The 21,188-nt window shown below is 37.7% G+C and overlaps 1 protein-coding gene across 1 annotated transcript in view; it reads left to right on the forward strand.

Moving 5' to 3' along the window:
- The window catches only part of syt9b (synaptotagmin IXb), a 35,987-nt gene extending 20,946 nt beyond the window's left edge, over nt 1–15,041 (forward strand). The window contains exons 4-7 of the mRNA XM_079809382.1: nt 7,978–8,098; nt 10,672–10,843; nt 11,801–11,930; nt 14,522–15,041. Coding sequence (XP_079665508.1) covers nt 7,978–8,098; nt 10,672–10,843; nt 11,801–11,930; nt 14,522–14,593 — 495 coding nt within the window. The 3' untranslated portion in view covers nt 14,594–15,041. The remainder of the gene's footprint in view (nt 1–7,977; nt 8,099–10,671; nt 10,844–11,800; nt 11,931–14,521) is intronic.
- The last annotated feature ends 6,147 nt before the right edge of the window (nt 15,042–21,188 follow it).

Here is a 21,188-nt window from a genome sequence, read left to right on the forward strand (position 1 = left end):
CCTGAATTCTTCAGTGTCACATGATATTTCAGAAATCATTCTAATATGCTGATTTGATGTTCAAGAAACATTTCTTATTATTATCAACCGGCCACTTTTTTTCAGGAATCTTTGATGAATAGAAAGTTCATAAGAACAGCATATACATATCTTTTTAAAGTCTTTTTAAACAAATTAATTAAAGTGTTAATGAAAAAAACATACTTTTGAATGGTATGTTTATGTCTTCTGAGGAACGCAAAAGAATATATTTTAAGAATATATACTCAGACAAAAAAATGTCTGTTTTTTATATTTTTAAATACATATATACAGACACAATGAAAGTGGGATCCAATCATGTTTTTTGGACCCAAATAACTTGTAACTTGAAAAAAAATCTTCTTTTGTGTTCTGCAGAAGAAAGAAAGTCATCATACAGGTTTGGAACATCATGAGGGTGAGTAAATGATGAGTGAATTAAATATGCCCATGTTGTTGGGAAAGGTTATGCTTGATACTTTTGGAGATAAAGACTGAAATCTAGTCTTGATCATTTTGCATGATGATAAACTGACCCTTCAACGACGTTTGAATCCCATTCCTGCATTAAAAAGGCAATTAAAGGTGTTAGAGAAGTAGTACTGTGGAACCTCGCTTAAATCTGAGCTCTGTGAGGAAGGAAAACACCATCCAGTACCAGTTCATCCCTGTAGAGCAGTAATGAACATGACTCTCAGCATGGCCGACAGGACCGGACGCAGTGCTGCGACCTGGCCAGATAATGAGCCTATCTCTGCTGCCTGCCTCCATGACCTTTCTGCTTCAGCGTAATAGATGGAGCCTCCTACTGTGCGAGAAGCCTGAGGGCTGTGAACTGCTCAGAATGGGACTGATCTATCTTAACAGACCCTCTGAGCTCCTCAAATACACACAATCACAGATGATTAGATTTGTCAGGAAGCCTTAGAAGCCCAATGAGGTGTGCTGACCACTCATGCAGTTTCCTTTACAGTGCCCGAAGTCACTTCCAGAAAGGACGTCCATGATCAGGCATAAACTCATTTGCTAAATGCTTAAAAATAATACAGTGTTAGAATTAAGGGGATAGAATATACAGTTGGTACTTGGTACAGTATAAAACGTCTATGGAGAGTCCACACAAAGATAGTAAACCAGACGTGTGTGTGTGTGTATTGCAAAGCAAAACAAAGTTTCTCTGATAATGCCCACTGATGGGCCTCGTGCAACTTCGAGATCATTCTCTTGTATCCTTAGGGGGTAGAAAGATATGAGAGACTAAGTAATGTTAAGAGTTCTTACATGCTCTCAGCAACACTACACACCCATCTGATCCCAGCGCAGAGCGTGTCCATTAACATAGATCAGTTAATAATTGACAGCACGTGAAAGTTCTGCTAGCTGTGGGATCAGCCAGTGCTTGGCTGCCATGTGCATTAAAGGCCCATTTGGTTTCTGCACACACTTTGATTCATTACTAATGCATGTCTGTCGTCTTCTCTTCCATCCTGTTGTGTCATTGCATTAACGCTCTGAGATGAACCACAGAGCTGCATGTATGCATAACAGTTGACCGATGGTGACCCAGGAGCTACATTGTTACCTATGTCACAATTGTGCTCTGGGGTAATGCATTTAACCCTAGTTTGCTCCGGGGGGGGGGGGGGGGGGGGGGGGGGGGCTGGTCCAAGGAGCGTTTTCACACCTGAAAGTCTGCACCAAGGTCCGAACCGAAGTTCATGTTTTGATACATTTTATACATTAGGTTAGTTTTGGTATGGTTTCACATTGCAATTATGTGAGCGGACTAAAGAACTTTACAAGGCACACTTGTGTCCTGTCGTCATCCTCTATGTGGGTGGCATCTGGACATTGATTGGTTTGTAAACGGACGTGCGTCTGACGTCAGCGTCTTTGACAAGAATGAATGAACGGACGCATATCATTGCCAGTATTAAACAGTGCGCATTGCTTGACTATTTTCTTTTCGCTACGTTTAAAAGTGGACATTTCAAGCTTTATATACACATATTTCTCATCTTTGTGAGACAAGTAGCCTGCTGAGTTTCGGTTTATTTGAGACGCGCTCCAGTTCATGTGCAAAGCATGTGATCGCTCCCGCGATTATTGTCTGCTATAGACTATTTGCTTCTTATTTATTAAATCCAGGCAATTATCTGATTAAACGTTGATTAAAATTAAGATACAATTTATACAAAACGAAATTCACATTAAAGAAAGGCTTTCTAAGCAAAATCATGAAAAATTTCTTTCAAAATCATTTCTGACCTTCTGTCTTCTGACATATTGCGCATCTTTTCCCCTTTCATAATCAATGTAGCCTAGATGATATTTAAAAATAACATTATAATATTTAAACATAACAAGGAACTTCCTGTAAATGGTCTAAAAGTGCGAACCATACAGAAAATGCTTTCACACTACAAACCAACCGAACCGTTGTTCAGTTTGATCCGGACCGAGACTACCTCTTTTCGTCTGACCAAATTTCGTCTGTTTGGTCCGGACCGTGGTACAGGGGAAGTTTCACACCTGTAATTTTGATTCGGACCAAACTGAAAAGTCAGAAAATCCGGACCAAACAAGGTAGGTGTGAAAGTGCCCTTAGTCTATTAATCAGTTTTTTTTCCATAAACCATTCACAAGTTTATTCTGATGAGATTCATTTTTAAATAATATATACACTCAGCGGCCACTTTATTAGGTACACCTGTTTAACTGCTTGTTAATGCAAAAATCGAATCAGCCAATCACCTGGCAGTGACTCAATGCATTTAAGCATGTAGACATAGTCAAGACGTTCTGCTGAAGTTCAAACTGAGCATCAGAATGGGAAGTGGGATTTTAAGTGACTTTGAACATGGCATGGTTGTTGGTGCCAGACGGGCTGGTCTGAGTATTTCAGAAACTGATCTACTGGGATTTTCCAAGCACAACCATCTCTAGGGTTTACAGAGAATGGTAAGAAAAAGAGAAAATATCCAGTGAGCGGCAGTTCTGCGAGCGAAAATGCCTTGTTGATGCCAGAGGTCAGAAAAGAATGGCCAGACTGGTTCGAGCTGATAACTCTAAATTATGTTGTTACAACCGAGGTCTGCAGAAGAGCATCTCTGAACAAACAACACATCGAACCTTGAAGCAGATGGACTACAGCAGCAGAAGACACACCGGTGCAACTCCTGTCAGCTAAGAACAGGAAAAATTGGACAATAGAAGATTGGAACAACATCGCCTGGTCTGATGAGTCTCGATTTCTCCTGCAACATTCAGATGGTCGGGTCAGAATCTGATGTAAACAACATGAAAGCATGGATCCATCCTGCCTTGTATCAATGGTCCTGGTTGCTGGTGGTGGTGTAATGGTGTACGGGATATTTCTTGGCACACTTTGGGCCATTTAGTACAAGTTGAGCGTTGTTTAAACGCCACAGCCTACCTGTATATTGTTTCTGACCATGTCCATCCCTTTATGACCACAGTGTGCACATCTCCTGATGGCTACTTCCAGCAGGATAACTCGCCATGTCACAGAGCTCAAATCATCTCAAACTGAATCTCACCAGATCTCAATCCAATAAAGCACCTTTGGGATGTGATGGAATGGGAGATTTGCAATTGCATCATGGATTTGCAGCAAATTTGCAGCAACTGTGTAATGTTATGATGTCATGGACCAAAATCTCTGAGGAATATTTTCATCACCTTCTTGAATCTATGCCATGAAGAATTAAGGTTCTGAAAGCAAAAGGGGGTCCGACACGGTGCTAGCAAGGTTTAAATAATAATGTGGGCGGTGATATACATGTTTGTGTGTGTGAAACAGCGGTATGTCAGCCAATTGGTGTTGTTACTTCTATGTCATGTTCAAACTAAAATAAACCGTTATTATCATATATTTCAGCGGTGGGCATGTGACATGATCACTATTAAAGCGATAGTTTATGCTTTGTCGGCTCCCTCTACACTGAGGCTCATTTTGATGAGATGTTAATTATGGATCGCATTTTAGTTTGTTATACGAACAACTCTCATTTAAAAAAAGTGCAAATTGTGGCTATTTTCAGATGTGATAATTAGGCAGCAGGTTTCTGCTCGCTGTTAGGAGTGAATGGCAAAGTGCAAGAATAGGATTCCCTTGAGGGGAAATGCTTGAAATGAAATGTGAAATGCTCCCATACATTTAGCAATGTATTGATTCCTTACTATATGTCAGAAAAACGTAATGATGTGGTATATTTCTCAAAGTGGTCATATCTTATGCTGGGTTTTTTTTATGTTGTACTGTTGTAATTTAGCTGTACGCAACAGTTTTCTACCCTCTTTCTGGCCTTTTGAAATGAACATGCTGTCTTTGCATGTGTAATGAGTTGCAGTGTTTACTTGCAGGTTTGCTGTGGAGTCCAATAAGAACAGCATCTTTGCCAAGCTTGAATTACATTGTGACACATTCAACAGACAACATGTGCCTTTCAGCTTTGTGTTTGAAGAAGCTCCTAATCATAACCATTAAAATTTGAGTTGTAAAGGCCCATTCACACAAAGAATGATAACTATATTAGCGTCCACACCAATGAATGATAATGCTGTAGGGGAGAGCGGGGCACAACCTACGTTTGTGTAAATTCACTTGAGGTTCAGAGTATTTCTTTTTTCTCACATTAATTCCCCACATGTCTAGTACAAATATGTGGTTTTGTTTCATTAATACAGTGTATACTTTTTTTCTTGATTTACCCCGAAAGAATGGAAGTGAAATGTGACAACATGCCCCGTAGGTGGGGTACATTGTAACATGACCAAATGACAGCTGATATAAGCATAAAAATATACAAGATAAACTAAAATATTTTGTCAATAAAATACAATTATTAACTTTTTAAAATAAAATAATGGCATTTTTTAATCATTAAAAATATTCAGATTTTTGAGTTTGACAACAAACACATTGCTAAATACAGCTAAACAGCATAACATAATGATAATGAATCATTTCTGAACATTGACACTCAGTCATTATTCACCCTTTTCTCATGGTTTCTCAAAATAATTCATAAAAGTATAGAATATAATAGCGTAGTTCTAATAGGGGCTCATTTTAACGCAGTGTTTCAATGCACCCCACCCGCACAACTGGGATTTAAATCGCGGCTCGTGCACATTAAAGAACGATCTCAACTGTTAAATAACAGATATGAGATTAAAATAATATCAGATTTGTCTTGTTTTAAATAAACACAACAAAACAGAGATGAAAAATAAACTTAAGTAACAAATTTACTTTTCCTATGGCTAAATAAATGTTCAGTAATATCTTCCAAAGATTTTTTAATTTTGGCGCTATTTTTTATCTAAATAATATTGATATGGCAACTAGTAAATACACTAAGTTTTGTCATCCTGGCATGTGTGGAAAGTGTTAAACCATGTGTGTGTTACAACTAACCCCGCGTTAGGTTGTGCCCCACGCTCCCCTAATGCTGCGTTCACACCAAACGCGAATTGAGCGTCAAAATCGCGTCTACCGCGTCTAGTTTCACGCGCGTACATTTTGAATGCATTCGCGCGTCTGCAGAGAATTGGACGCGCGTAGAAATCGAGCGTTTGAAGCGAAATTGACGCGCGTTCAAGGCACTCCAGGAGAAATATGTCATAAAACACCACTCTGCCTCTTTTCATTTTCATTAAACATATATATTAAGCATTAATAGCCACACAAATATGGTCCAGGCAACTCCTACATCATCTTCAGTACATGTATATTTAAATATCCTTAAAATATAAAGTTATTAAACTTCTCTTTGCCCTCAGTCAAAACGATTTGGCAGACAACAAATTATAGATTCATGAGAGCAAAGCTCGGCCGTTAGATCTACACAAAACGAACCACTACAGGACATCAGAGCCAGCGGCAGACGCCAGAAGGACTGGCCGAGGAAAGGCTGCCTTCGCCGGGGTTATGAGCAGTGATTGCCCGGTGATCGCCTGGATCTCACAACTCCAAAAACACAAGATTATTTTTTTTAAATAGGCGCTCTCTTTATAAATAAACCACAAATTTGAGCTTTAAACAACTACATTCCCACCTGAAAACGTCTTAAAACTACATTTTGTGACACAATAGTACTGTTTTTAATTTATGCAGGGTTTCTCATACACGTCACTTTACCACGTGACAGCAGCGAGCAGGCTCCTGATTGGTTAACGCGGCGCGAATTGACGCCAAAGTTCAAATTTTTCAACTCGGGCGTCAGACGCGAATTCGCTTCAAACGCGTGAATGCACAAAAGCACCATTCGCGTGTAACGCGCGTATCGCGCAAGACGCTCAATTCGCGTCCAATTCGCGCGAACTGGACGCGCGAATGAAGCGGATTCGCGTCCTTCGCGCCGCGCGTAACGCGCCTTCCGCGCCGCGGGACCTCCAGACGCGCGTCAACGCGCCTTTCCATTGACTTAACATTGAAATCACTCGCGCCTGATGCTCAATTCGCGTTTGGTGTGAACGCAGCATAAGAACGTGCTGCAGTTTTGTCGCCTGCCACTTTAAATACTCAAGCTCTTTAAAGCAGGATGGATTCTGATTGGCTGTCAATGTATGTATCGTTCATCAGCTGGAAAAGAATATTCTGTGAAAAAAAATGTGAATGGGCCTTAAATAAACCATGCAGGTTGTTGAGAAAAGGTGTGCTTTAGCTTTTCTAAGCAAACTGACTTGCTTTGAAACCCTAAAAAACACTCAAAACACCTTAGCAACTGCATAGCAACATGTTGGCAACCACCAACACCACCTTGGCATCATGGCAGCGAGATTTGCACTTAAAGGGTTAGTTCACCCAAAAATGAAAATTCTGTCATTAATTACTCACCCTCATGTCGTTGGACACCCGTAAGACCTCCGTTCATATTCGGAACACAAATGAAGATATTTTAGTTGAAAGCTGATGGCTGAGAAAGGCTTCACACAGGCCTCCATTGGCATTCAGTACATTGACACTTCCAAGATCCATGAAAGGCACTTAAAACGTCGTTACAAAGTCTATCTCACCACAGTGGCTCTACAATAATCATACAATGCGACGACAATAGTTTTTGTGCGCAAAAAAAAATCAAAATAACACCTTTATCCAACTTGTTCTCGACTTCCGTGTGTGCCTCCACGACGCATGCGCGAGAATATGACGTAGCGCCGGTGTTCGGGAATCGATGAAATACACACTTTAACCCCATTTTGAGCACTACGCCGAGACCTAAAGCACGATCAATGTAGAATCCAACAGCTTAGACACGCGCGTCTTCCTCTGCTCGTAAACAAATCGCTTCTGGGTCATATGTCCGAACGCCGGATCTGCGTCATATTCTCGCGCATGCGTCGTGGAGGCATACACGGAAGTCGAGAACAAGTTGGATAAAGGTGTTATTTTGATTTTTTTTTGCGCACAAAAACTATTGTCGTCGCATTGTATGATTATTGTAGAGCCACTGTGGTGAGATAGACTTTGTAACGACGTTTTAAGTGCCTTTCATGGATCTTGGAAGTGTCAATGTACTGAATGCCAATGGAGGCCTGTGTGAAGCCTTTCTCAGCATCAGCTTTCAACTAAAATATCTTCATTTGTGTTCCGAATATGAACGGAGGTCTTACGGGTGTCCAACGACATGAGGGTGAGTAATTAATGACAGAATTTTCATTTTTGGGTGAACTAACCCTTTAAGGACAGAAACATGTTTTCCATGGTATGATCCCTAAGAGAGTTTAAAAAGCAATTTCTGTGGAAGTTGTTCCCAAGTTAAAGTTTGTTTATATGACACCGCACACTGCTAAGGAATGAAGGAATAAATAGACAGTTATAATGACCAGAAGCTCAAAGAAGCCTTTGTAAGTGTTATTTGATGTGCACTAAATCAGCTCATATTATTCGTTCAGTTAATGTATTCTGTTTTGCTGTGTCTCTTCTAGGATAATGTGGATCTGGGAGATCTGATGTTCTCTCTTTGTTACTTGCCAACTGCCGGCCGATTGACAATAACGATAATTAAAGCCAGAAATCTTAAAGCCATGGACATCACAGGAGCGTCTGGTAGGCTCCTCACCACCCTCACCTCTACATGACTTATTGTCTCTGCAGTAATGATTTTTGGTGTCATCATGACATGTTAAAACATAGGGCGCCCTGGGCTCTCTAAAAGAGCATTGATTTAATCGACTAAACGCTTGAGAATGTGGCAGGAGATTTTACATACACAAGTAGTGCTAAGTGGGGTTGGGCAAAATCCAGAATTTCTTTTCCGTTCATTTATGTATGGGTGTGTGTGTGTATGTATGTATGTATGTATGTATGTATGTATGTATGTGTGTGTGTGTATATATATATATGACCAAATATATATATATATATATGACCAAATATATATATTTATACACCGATCAGGCATTACATTATGACCACTGACAGGTGAAGTGATTAACACTGATTATCTTTTTATCACAGCTCCTGTTAGTGGGTGGGATATATTAGGCAGCAAGTGAACATATTTTGTCCTCAAAGTTGATGTGTTAGAAGCACACCGTGTGGTCAGATCAAACGGACAAGCTACTGTAGCTTAAATTGCTAAAGAAGTTAATGGTGGTTCTGATAGAAAGGTGTCAGAATATACAGTGCATCACTTTTTTTTGCGTATGGGGCTGCATAGCCGCAGACCAGTCAGGGCGCCCATGCTGAACCCTGTCCACCGCCAACAGTGGGCACATGAGCATCAGAACTGGTCCACGAAGCAATGGAAGAAGCTGGCCTGGTCTGATGAATCATGTTTTCGTTTACATCACGTGGATGTGTGTGCGTCACTTACCTGGGGAACACACGGCACCAGGATGCACTATGGGAAGAAGGCAAGCCGGTTGAGGCAGTGTGATGCTTTGGGCAATGTTCTGCTGGGAAACCTTGGGTCCTGCCATTCATGTGGATATTACTTTGATACGTACCACATACCTAAGCATTGTTGCAGACCATGTACACCTTTTCATGGAAACGGTATTCCCTGGTGGCTGTGGCCTCTTTCAGCAGGATAATGCGCCCTGCCACAAAGCAAAAATGGTTCACGAATGGTTTGAGGAGCACAACATAGAGTTTGAGGTGTTGACTTGGCCTCCAAATTCCCCAGATCTCAGTCCAATCGAGCATCTGTGGGATGTGCTGAACAAACAAGTCCGATCCATGGAGGCCCCACCTCGCAACTTACAGGACTTAAAGGATCTGCTACTAACATCTTAGTGCCAGATACCACAGCACACCTTCAGGGATCTAGTGGAGTCCATGCCTCGGCGGATCAGGGCTGTTTTGGCAGCAAAAGGGGGGCCAACACTAATATTAGGAATATATATGGAATATACTATTATTGGTCATAATGTTATGCCTAATCAGTGTATATATTCTGATATACATATATATATATGTATGTATATAATATATACACATAAAAACATACAATACAATATTATATATATATATAAATGTACAGCTCTGGAAAAAATTTAAGAGACCACTTAACATTGAGAAATGTATACATACAATACAATATATGTATGTGTGTGTGTGTGTGTATATACAGTACTGTGCAAAAGTCTTAGGCATGTTAGTATTTTCACCAATAAATGGTTTTAAGCCAGTTATTTATATATTTTGCTGTAGTGTCAGTAGGAAATATCAGATTTCCGTGTGGAGAATGTTGTCAGACTCCTTGTGTTACAAAAATTGGATTATTAAAATGAATGGCAAAAGGAATGTTTGGAAATGTAAACTGATATATCCTTCTAACGCACTATAGAAAAAAGGTATAAATAACTGGTTTAAAACCTTTTTTTTGGGGGGCGAAAATACTAATGTGGCTATAGTCCTGCATAGCCAGACCTTCAGACTGACGGCAGAAGGTCTGGACTCCATGGCAGCTTTCATTGGTCAAGGACCTCCCAAGAGGATTTTTGACTGACATGTAACACAACCAATTACAGTTTGTTTTGTTCCGCGTCATGTTTAGAGGCGTGAAAATGTAAAGTCGATGTCCCTGCAATAATAGACCGGTGTGCATTTACAAATCATTAATTCAAGAACGTTGTGCAAGTTTATTGCAACAATGGAGCCGCGAACTTCACATACTTTTGAAAATCCAGCATTTAGTTGAACCTGGTAAGCGCTCATTGTCACAGTTGTAAACACAATGGCGTTCTTCTTCAATGAGGGGCTTTGGCGTCACGGCATTTGTTTCCAGGCGGACTGTTAAAGAATGCAACCCACACGTCAAACGGACATCCTGTAGAATTCAACCAATCAGATGACGACTTTGAAACTCCTGAAGTGTTTCCAGATAAGTGTGCCAGATGCGTCAGACATTCAGCCAACGGTCCGAGACTAATGGGCCTAAGACTTTTCCACAGTACTGTGTGTGTGTGTGTGTGTGTGTGTGTGTGTGTGTGTGTGTGTGTGTGTGTGTGTGTGTATATACAATCCTTTTAAATGACTTTCCTAAATTTGAATTGCAATTCCTCCGTCCTGTTTGAACCCCAATTTATATTCATTTGAATAATTCGAAAACAAAAAGGCATTTTTAATTCAGCTCTGCAACTATTCATGTTCTTCTTCTCTTCTGTCCTTTTAAGATCCTTATGTAAAGGTTTCTATAATGTGTGACGGCCGGAGACTGAAGAAAAGGAAAACGTCAACAAAAAGGAACACACTCAATCCAGTCTACAATGAAGCCATTGTTTTTGATGTTCCACCTGAGAACATTGACCAAATAAGTCTTTTAATAGCAGTCATGGACTATGACCGGTAAGGTATTAATGTGTTTTATTAGCATTATCTTAAAACTAGCGACATAACATCATAGTATTACATCACTGTCACATTTACAGCAGAGCATTGGGAAGTCTAATTCATTTTAGATAATTGGTTTGTTCCCAAATGACTTCATGCACTGTATTTTGTTGAATTCTGCTGTTTATTACTATGTTTTGACCCATTTATATAAATTAGGATGTTTTAAAGTTTTTAATTGCATTTGCTAGTACATTTTTAGTTTTAGTTTAATGTCTGTAAATATACTTGTAACCCCTTGCATAGCTTTAGTATAGCTAGCTAACTTTTGTTATCATCTTGTACTACTACTTTTTTGTAGCTTGACGATCGACATATGCAAGCGTCCCGTCCATCATACACCAGCTTGGTCTGGTTAGATAAACCAGTCCTGTCAAAGTCGCTCCCCCAACACTATTATTAGTCCTTCAGTTTTAGCAGAGCTAATCTAAACATACAGCTAGCAGCGTGGTGGGAGCTAGTGAGCATACAGTGTCAAATTTGAACTGAAAAGGAGCCTCATTTAAATTAAATATGCTTTTAATTTTTGCCAAGCACAGTGCTTAGAGACTATAGACGTTTATTCTTAGTGCTGGTGGGTGATCTGAGGAACAGCCTGAGCTGTATATTCCCAATGCAGCGAGAGATTCGTATCAGATTTAGATCACTGTCCTGTTTGAGAAGTACGAACCGCGGCATTTCAGTGTCTCATCGCTACTGCTGCAAAAGCAAGAGAGCAGAGAATGAATTGGATGGAGACAAAGAGTTCTAGTGTCCTTGTGATGAAAGATATAAAAATAGTTTGCAAAAAACATATTTTTGTTGCTGAAGGGGTAGACGGCACTTTAAAGTTGGAAAAAGACACCGTCATTTTTGGGCCGTCATGGTTCAGCTGTCACATTTTAAGCATGGGTATACTCTTGTCATTCACAGCGTAGGTCACAATGAGGTTATTGGTGTGTGCCACGTGGGAAACAGAGCTCAGAGTTTGGGACGCGATCACTGGAATGAGATGCTCACATACCCACGCAAACCCATCGCCCGCTGGCATTCGCTTGTTGAGGTAATGTTGAGCTTACCATTAGCACTTTATTTGAATTTCAACAGCTCGATTTGTTTTTTGAGGAGTGTTCGGAGACCTAGATTCACTAACAGCCTGTTAATAATTACATTTGCTCATGTTTTAGAGGTCCTCAGAAGCAGTCAAGTAAATCTTTCAATTTACTCTTGGATTCAGGACTGGGTATTCTTCCAGATATAATATAAATAATATAAAGCATATTCAAATGTTAATGGTATCTATTTTGCAAGTTAAAAGGCTCATTGCCCTCTATCTATTTATTTATCAATATTTCTAACTATGCTAGCAATGCGATATGTACTAGCAACCACATAGCAACACCCTAAAAACCAATTTTAATCTCTCTCTCTCTCATATATATATATATATATATATATATATATATATATATATATATATATATATATATATATATATATATATATATATATATATCTTTATCTATCTATCTTCCTATCTATCTATGCATGCATGCATGCTAGCAAAGTGATATGTACTAGCAACCGCATAGCAACATCCTAACAACCACCCAGAATAACCTTGCAACCGCAAAACACACAGCAACACCATAGCAACCACATAGACACACCCTAGCAAACACTTTGAATACCCTAGCAACCACATACCAAACAATTTTTTCTGAAAGACTTAAAACCTTCAAACTTCAATCTTTTTAAACTCTCTCTCTCTCTCTCTTTATCTATCTATCTTTCTATCTATCTATGCATGCATGCTAGCAATGTGATATGTACTAGCAACCCCCTAGCAACCCCCAGAATACCCTTGTAAACCGTAAACCACACAGCAACACCCTAGCAACCACATAGACACATCCTAGCAACCACATACCAAACTATATTTCTGAAAGATTTAAAATTGAGCTGAAAACTTATTCAAATTTAAAACTGCTTCAAGCTTAAAACCTTCAAACTTCAATCTTTTTAAACTCTCTCTCTCTCTCTCTCTCTCTCTCTCTCTCTCTCTCTCTCTTTATCTATCTATCTTTCTATCTATCTATGCATGCATGCTAGCAATGTGATATGTACTAGCAACCGCATAGCAACATCCTAACAACCACCCAGAATACCCTTGCAACCGTAAAACACACAGCAACACCCTAGCAACCACATAGACACATCCTAGCAAACACTTCGAATACCCTAGCAACCACATACCAAACAATTTTTCTGAAAGACTTAAAACCTTCAAACTTTGAGCTGAAAACTCAAATTTAAAGCCGCTTAAAACCTTCAAACTTCAATCTTTTTAAACTCTCTCTCTCTCTCTCTCTATCTTTCTATCTATCTATGCATGCATGCTAGCAATGTGATATGTACTTGCATATAAGACTTAAAACCTTCAAACTTTGAGCTGAAAACTCAAATATAAAACCCCTTAAAACCTTCAAAACTTCAGTCTATTTAAGCTATCTCTCTCAAGCCAACATCAAAGTTTGTTCACAAACTTTACTCATCAAGTTTTGTATTACACACACATTTTAAATGTACATTCTTTTCATAGTTACAAAAAATACACACACTTTGCCATATTTTAATCTTATTGTTATTTATTTTGCCGTTTAGGAATAAAAGTATCCTACTTCCACCTTATTCTCTCACTGTGGTGAGCCATAAGTGTCTAAACACCAAATAGGTGTAAATGGTCATATGTTATGTCCATATTTATGCATTTAGCAGATGCTTTTATCCTAAATGACTTGCATTGCATTGAAGGTCTAATCCATTAAATGTGGTCATGCTTTCCCTTGAAATCGAACCCATGACTTTGACTAATGTTCTACTGTTTTCTACTGTTCTGAGATTTTGGAGTTCAGTAGATGATTTTGTTTTCTTTTTAGAAGTGGAAAGCAACTGTTTAGCTCTGAAAGTTACAGTATGTTTTCATAGTACAAAGAAGACTTGATTTCTCATCATATGGCGCTATTGGAGTCAAAGTGCTTGTGAAAAGTTATTTCATGTTTTGGCAGAAACCGCAGCTAAAGCCCAGTGTAATGGCTCGTTTGTGTGAATTCCATTAAGACTCTTTTAGGTTAACACTGTCATTTTCATCAACCTCGTTTCCTTTTTTTTAAGGCTTTTCACACATTACTGTCCTGAAATCTTGTTTGCAAATCTTTGACCTCTCAGGAGCACAGACTACACATCTTCAATAATTCACAATCCCTGTCCTCCTCAACCATGTTAAGCTCCCTGAGCCACCGTGATCTCAAACAAAAGGGGAGCGAAAAAACTCTTATAGGGTCTCGAAACTCGGAAGACGAGCAAAAACAAGACATTTTAGGGAAATATGAGGTCGATGAAAGGGTATCGTGAAGATTTCTGCTGATTTTTGCAGCTGTGGCACAATCGCAATTGATTTGAAGGCAAAATCGAGCCATTTAGGCGCTAAGAGGACCATTGTGACAATATAGTCATGATGACAGTGCAGCACTTCAGGGAATTGGATTTCGTCTCCTCCGACGATGCGTATTTTGTCTGAGCTTTAAATATGATTTTCGGCATCTGATCTGATTTGAGTTCTCCTCGGCTAACCCTAATTTTTCTCTCTGGCAGTGGGTTAGTCAGAGCACGGCCGGCGGTAGCCAAGGCTCCTGTAATTCCCTGAGGACACCTCCTTCCCCGTAATGGATGCCGTGAAATTTCAGCCATGGAGACACCCGGCAAGGTCCAGTTCACAACTTTAATGAAAAGGAAAGCACGAGAGAGAGAGGTGGGGGGGTGGGGATCTCTCGATTCTGTTAAAGGTCACTTTAAATGTGTGCACACACTCAATGCAGTAAACACCCCGGACACCTTAGACAAAAGATCTCCTGGATAGAAGAAGAGTGTCAATTCCACTGCATGAGAAGTGACCGTGTGTGAGCAGTATTTGGTTATAAAATGAGCCTTGAACATTGTTCTGCTTTTGTTGAAAACTTTAGTTGAGAGGCAAGTATTTTTGACATTGTCCTGTTTTATGTATCTGTATAACACATTGTAATACACTAATATTGTTTGAAGTGTAGTGCATGGGGTCTATTTTGTGGTATTTTATTGTAAAATCTTACTGTATAAAAATATATAAGAAATGCATAACAGACTCGAGTCATGATTTCTGCCAAAACCACATACTGCCAAAAACTTTGAAGCATTTCAAAAAAAGTTTGGGGTCAGTAAGGGGGTCACAAAGGCTCAGCTCACCATCAAATATACAGTAACAACAGTAATATTGTGAAAGAATAGTACAACTTAAAATAACTGTTTTATATTTTAAGATTTAATGTATTCCAGTGATGGCAAAGACAAATTTTCTATTTTATTCTATTCTATTTAGTTTTATCCTATTTTATTCTATTCCTTTTATTTCGTTCTGTTCTATTTTGTTATTTTATTCTAATTAATTTATGTTATGTTAGCCTGAAAACTGATTCAGACGATAAAATATACCTATTACATAAATACATAAAGCAATGCAAAACACAATATGGGTAAAGAAAATAATTTCAACAATTACAATAAAACAAACCTGCTGCTTAATTTGGTGTTGAAACATATCAACAAAAAGAACTAAAAAATTAGTTTAGGCTACGTCCGGTATTAACAAGCCATATACTGCATTTTAGGAGAGTTATTTGTACTTTATGATATTTCGGTCTGTGAAAATTAAGTTAAAGGGTTAGTTCACCCAAAAATGAAAATAATGTCATTTCACCCTCATGCCGTTCCACACCCGTAAGACCTTCGTTCATCTTCGGAACACAAATGAAGATATTTTTGTTGAAATCCGATGACTCAGTAAGGCCTCCATAGAGAGAGCAAAGCAATTTATACTCTCAAGATCCATTAATGTACTAAAAGCATATTTAAAGCAGTCCATGTGAGTACAGTGGTTCAATATTAATATTATAAAGCGACGATAATATTTTTGGTGCGCCAAAAAAACTAAATAACGACTAAAATAGTGATAACCGATTTCAATACACTGCTTCATGAAGCTTCGGAATGTATCGCGTGTCAAACCACAAAACTGCTGAAATCACGTGACTTTGGCGCTCCGAACCGCTGAATCTCGCTGATTCGATACGCTCCAAAGCTTCATACAGCCTTTTGAAATCGGTTATCACTATATAAGTCGTTATTTTGTTTTTTTTGTTGGCGCACCAAAAGTATTCTCGTGGCTTTATAATATTAATATTGAACCGTATAAAAAAACTAAAACTAAATAGTATACTCACATGGACTTAGCCTATTTAAATATGTTTTTAGTACATTCATGGATCTTGAGAGTGTAAATTGCTTTGCTCTCTCTATGGAGGCCTCACGGAGTCATCGGATTTCAACAAAAATATCCTCATTTGTGCTCCGAAGATGAACGGAGGTCTTACGGGTGTGGAACGGCATGAGGGTGAGTAATAAATTACATTATTTTCATTTTTGGGTGAACTAACCTTTTAAATGTCAGTCAGGCTGCTGCTTTAGAAGTTTTTAGAGTGTTTTTGTTGTAGGTACAAAGGCAAAAACACAACTCTTTTTCCCCCCCCTGAATGAGCAGAGCAATGAGAGAGATCAAAGATGAAGCTGAGCTTTCACTGTAATTTTTGCTCAAATGATTCCCCTCACTCTTTTTAGATGGCGTGTCATCAGGCCCGACCACACATGACTGATGCTCGTCTAGTCTGAGATCAGTCGAGCGTAAAAGATCCTATACAGAGCTCGCTGACAAAAGGATAGAAAAATTGCAATCTGCAAGAAAAGATGATTGATGGCTCTTTAATCAGTGTCCTGCTGCACTAAGGCTTCCTGACGTGTGGAGCGACCTGGGTTCACATCGGTGCGAGGGGTCTAAACTTTTCAAATGATACTTGTCACGCTGTGCTTTTTACCGGAGTCAGCCGACGAGGACTGATGATAGAAACGATGCTCCTGCCAGTTAGCAGGTGGAGATCACAATTACTGACAGCTGGTAGTGAGAGAGCTGATTGCCGATGAGACACACAGAGCAGCTAAAGCAAGTCAGGAAGATTCAAGAGATGAGAGCCATCCAAGGTAAGCATCAGGAATGCATTGCTTCTACATTTATGTAATTAAAAAACTATTTGAAAAAATCTAGTAAGATTGACCTTTTTCATTATTATTAATTATTTATTTTTATAATTTTGATTATGCAATTGTATTGGTAATTACCTCTTCTCATCAGTATGACTCCAAGTTAATATGATATTCTGTCCCTGATTATGGCTGTGGGAAATACAAATGACAATTTGAGATTTTTTTATCGTCCACCAGGTAAGTCTAATTGTAGGGTTGTCACAATATCAGAATTTCTGTAAAAGATGCCAATTAAAATGTCACAATTCTCAATATTATTGTTTTAGAAACTACAACAAAAACTATATTGAACACACTTTTATTATTTAAAAGTAAAATATTTACATGGATATTTATATAAATGTTAACAAACTATATTTGGCCTTCAAGTAATTGTCAATTAAGCAAACATAGCTTAATTTTTTTATATTTATATGAATATTAACAGATTAAATTAGTTTTTGGCCTTTGAGTATTGTCAATTAAGCAAATATAGCTTCATTTTTTTAAATAATAAATGATATTATATTTGGCCTGCAAGTATGTCAATTAAGCAAGCTTAATTTTTTTATATTTATGTTAGTATTTATATTAATAATAAATTAAATTATATTTGGCCTTCAAGTAGGCTATGTCAATTAAGCAAATATAGATTCATTTTTAAATATGCTAATATTTATATTAATAATAAATGAAATTATATTTGGCCTTAAAGTATGTCAATTAAGCTTAATTTTTTTAATATTTATGCTAATATATATATTACCATATTAAATTATATTTGGCCTTTGAGTATTTGCCATTTAAGCAAACATAGCTTCATATTTTGAATATTCACGTTAATATTTATTTTAATATTAACAGATTCAATTATATTTAATTAGGCCTCAAATATTTCCAAAAAATATACCAAGTAACGTTACCAAGTGGTTTTCGTTTTTTCTTGTCAATATTGAGGTTTGATTAAAATTGCGGGAGATTTAGGGCAAAACAGTTTTACATGCTAAGTTCAAAAAAGCCCTAATAAAGTATGCAAGAGTAATATTAGCATTAGCATATTAGCTTAGCAAGCGCCACTATTAACGTCACGGTCATGCCATAACCACAGAACTGTCTGCTCTAGTGTAGGATCTATAAAAACTTTTCTTCTAAGAGATGAAACAAATGTTTCTAATAACAGCTTGCAGACTAGCCGGCTTTGATGTTAATAACAAGAACATTCTAGCTTTGTTGCATTACTCGCTCTTATCCGGGAGAGGGTGTATTAGTTGTTATTAGAAGCATTCGTTTTGTAAATTGACCGCAGTTAAACCTCCTCCTGCCGTTAGACCCATCAATGTTTACCTAATGCAACCTGAAATTTTATGATGTGCTAATGGCTCACATTGCTAATCAAGGAGCTGGCACTCAGGGGTAGAGGAACTGTCATGGGTGAAGAGGGAAGTGTTTCCAGTAACTGCTGTGTTCTGTGGGCCCCACCGCTTCCTAATTACTGCCATCATTATGAATTATTTAACAGTGTGATCTCTGTGATGTGCAAAACTGAGGCAAACTCTGTGCTCTCAGATCATTCCACGAAGCCCTACTAGACGGTAGGGAGCTTTAGTATAGCACAAGCATCGTGGGGATTACAGTCCTGTCCAGTGCTTCTTTATGCACCTTTTCTCTTCATTTTCACCTATGCTCATTTACTGGTTCCGGTAATGGGGCTCTAATCAGACTGCCTTAATCAATGGAATCAGGATGATGGAGTGTTAATGGAGACACCTTTAGGGCACTGAGGTGGAGCTGAGGATTTAAAGTGCACATGCTTTTTTAGTTTAACTGTAGGATATGATTATTGGCTGGTTCATATGCAAGGTTTAAACCTATCCCAGACTAAAATGTATGTTTGAGCTCTTATAGCAACTTGCACTGGCAATTTTTTTAAAATATGTCAGTGCCATTGTTTTGTCTCAAGATTCACATACAGTAAGTCATGTTTTTTTCTAAGGCACATTTATAAAAATTACTTAAATGTCCTAACTGAACTCAGGCCTAATCCTGGTTTAATCCAAGCCCTGTCTGTGAAACCGGGCCTATGTTTATTAAAATCATAAATGGGACATTACTTGTCCTTGTCCCTAAAACCCTTACCATACACTTACCCCTACCCATTAAACACTTTATTCCCGCTATTAAAGTCACAATATGTAATTTTTCGCCGCTAATGGTCGCTTATTCAAAACAAAGAGCTTTATTCCACCACGGAATAAAACAATTGAAAAGATAATTGCGACTTTTTTATCTCACAATTCTTACTATTTTTCTCAGAATTGCGTGATTTAAATTTGCAATTGCATGTTATAAAGTCAGAATTTCAAGATAAAAAGTCGCAATTAACTTAAAAAAAAACATTCTGTGGCGGGAAACAAGCTTTCATAGATATGCAATGGGAAAGGGGAGAAGTATGAGTTTGGAAAAATGAGGATTCGCCTAATCAGGCAATGGTGGGCGGAGTCAGTGTAAATAGCCTCGGCCAACAATTTTTACATGTAAATAGACACTCCGATATATATAAAAAACGTTGTTTTGCTAATTTAAATAAAGTAATATATAACAATTAAATAAAAGATTATATAAAAATTAGATGAAAAATGCAAAATTTCCAAGTTAAAGTTAAAATTTTCTAACAGTGGTAAAACTAAAACTGAAATCAATTAAAATATAAGACTATTTAGAAATATTTTTACAAAACAAAACCTAATAAAAATGACAGGCATGACCAAAACTCCTAAAAGCACAAACAAAATTACTCAAATTTAAACAAAGTAACATGAAAACTGAAAAAATAAATATGAAAACTAATTCAAAATATATATATATTAATATAATCAATCAATCAATCAATCAAAGCTTTATTCACGACACACATGGTCCAAAAACACAAACATACCAATACAAACACAAAATAACAAAAAAAACAGACAATATCAGAGTCCACAATATCACATATTAACATATAAACTAAACTTTAATAGTATATACATAAGGATAAATAACACTGATGGTATCAGATGGTAAATCCATGGTTCAGAAAGTATTTGGGGACATTTCCACTTTTTCAATAACTTTTACAAACTGGTCTCGATGTAATTTTGGAAGTATGAAGTCAGTTCTCATTAAGTTCACACACAGGGGTCCTAGGAGAATAAAGAATAAATTAAATTCATCAACATGAACATGTTTCACAAAGTTGAATGTCTTCATTTTGAATGATATATTGTTTCATTTCTCGAAAACTAGCTTCATATTGTGAGGCGTTTTAATTGTGGTAAATTGCTTTAAAATAAATGTCACTTGTTTTGATATTTTGTCATATAATACAAATACCTTTTTTACATTTTTATTTGGAGGCACTGTGCAGATATATTACCATGTTCATTCAACATGGTATTACTGTTCAAAAGTTTGGGGTTAGTAATTAATTTTATTACTTATGCTCACCAAGGCTGCAAAAAAATACAGTAAAAACAGTGAAATATTTGTATATGTTTAAAACCTAACTTATTCCTTTTACAATTTCTCAGCATCATTACTCCAGTCTTTAGTGTCACATGATCCTTCAAAGATCATTGAAAAATGCTGATTTGGTGCTCAAGAAACATATTTTTTTCATCAAAGTTAAAAAAAGTTTTTGCTACTTAATATTTTTTTCAACATGTCTTGGTTATGTAACCCTCGTTCCCTGAAGGAGGGAACGGAGACGTTATGTCGATGACTGACGGAATGAGATCAGTCATCGACGTAATGTCGAACGTGACTGACTGAAAGGGAACCAACATTTTTCCGGGATTCTTTGATGAATAGAAATTTCAAAAGAGCAGCATTTATTTGAAATCTTTTGTTACTTTTGCTGTCACTTTTGATCAATTGAATGCATCCTTGCTGAATAAAAGCATTAATTTCTTAAAACTTAAAGGGGTAGTTCACCCAAAAATGAAAATTAGTCCCTGATTTACTCACCCTTAAGTCATAAGTGTATATGTGGATCTGCCGAAACTTTACTTTATAAAGTTTTAAATATGGATATTTTTCTTACACAAACGCATCGATTCGCTTCAGAAGGCCTTTATTAACCTCCCGGAGCCATGTGAAGCACGTTATTTGACGG

Source organism: Gobio gobio (genome assembly GCF_949357685.1).
Source record: "Gobio gobio genome assembly, chromosome: 25".
Taxonomy (NCBI): domain Eukaryota; kingdom Metazoa; phylum Chordata; class Actinopteri; order Cypriniformes; family Gobionidae; genus Gobio; species Gobio gobio.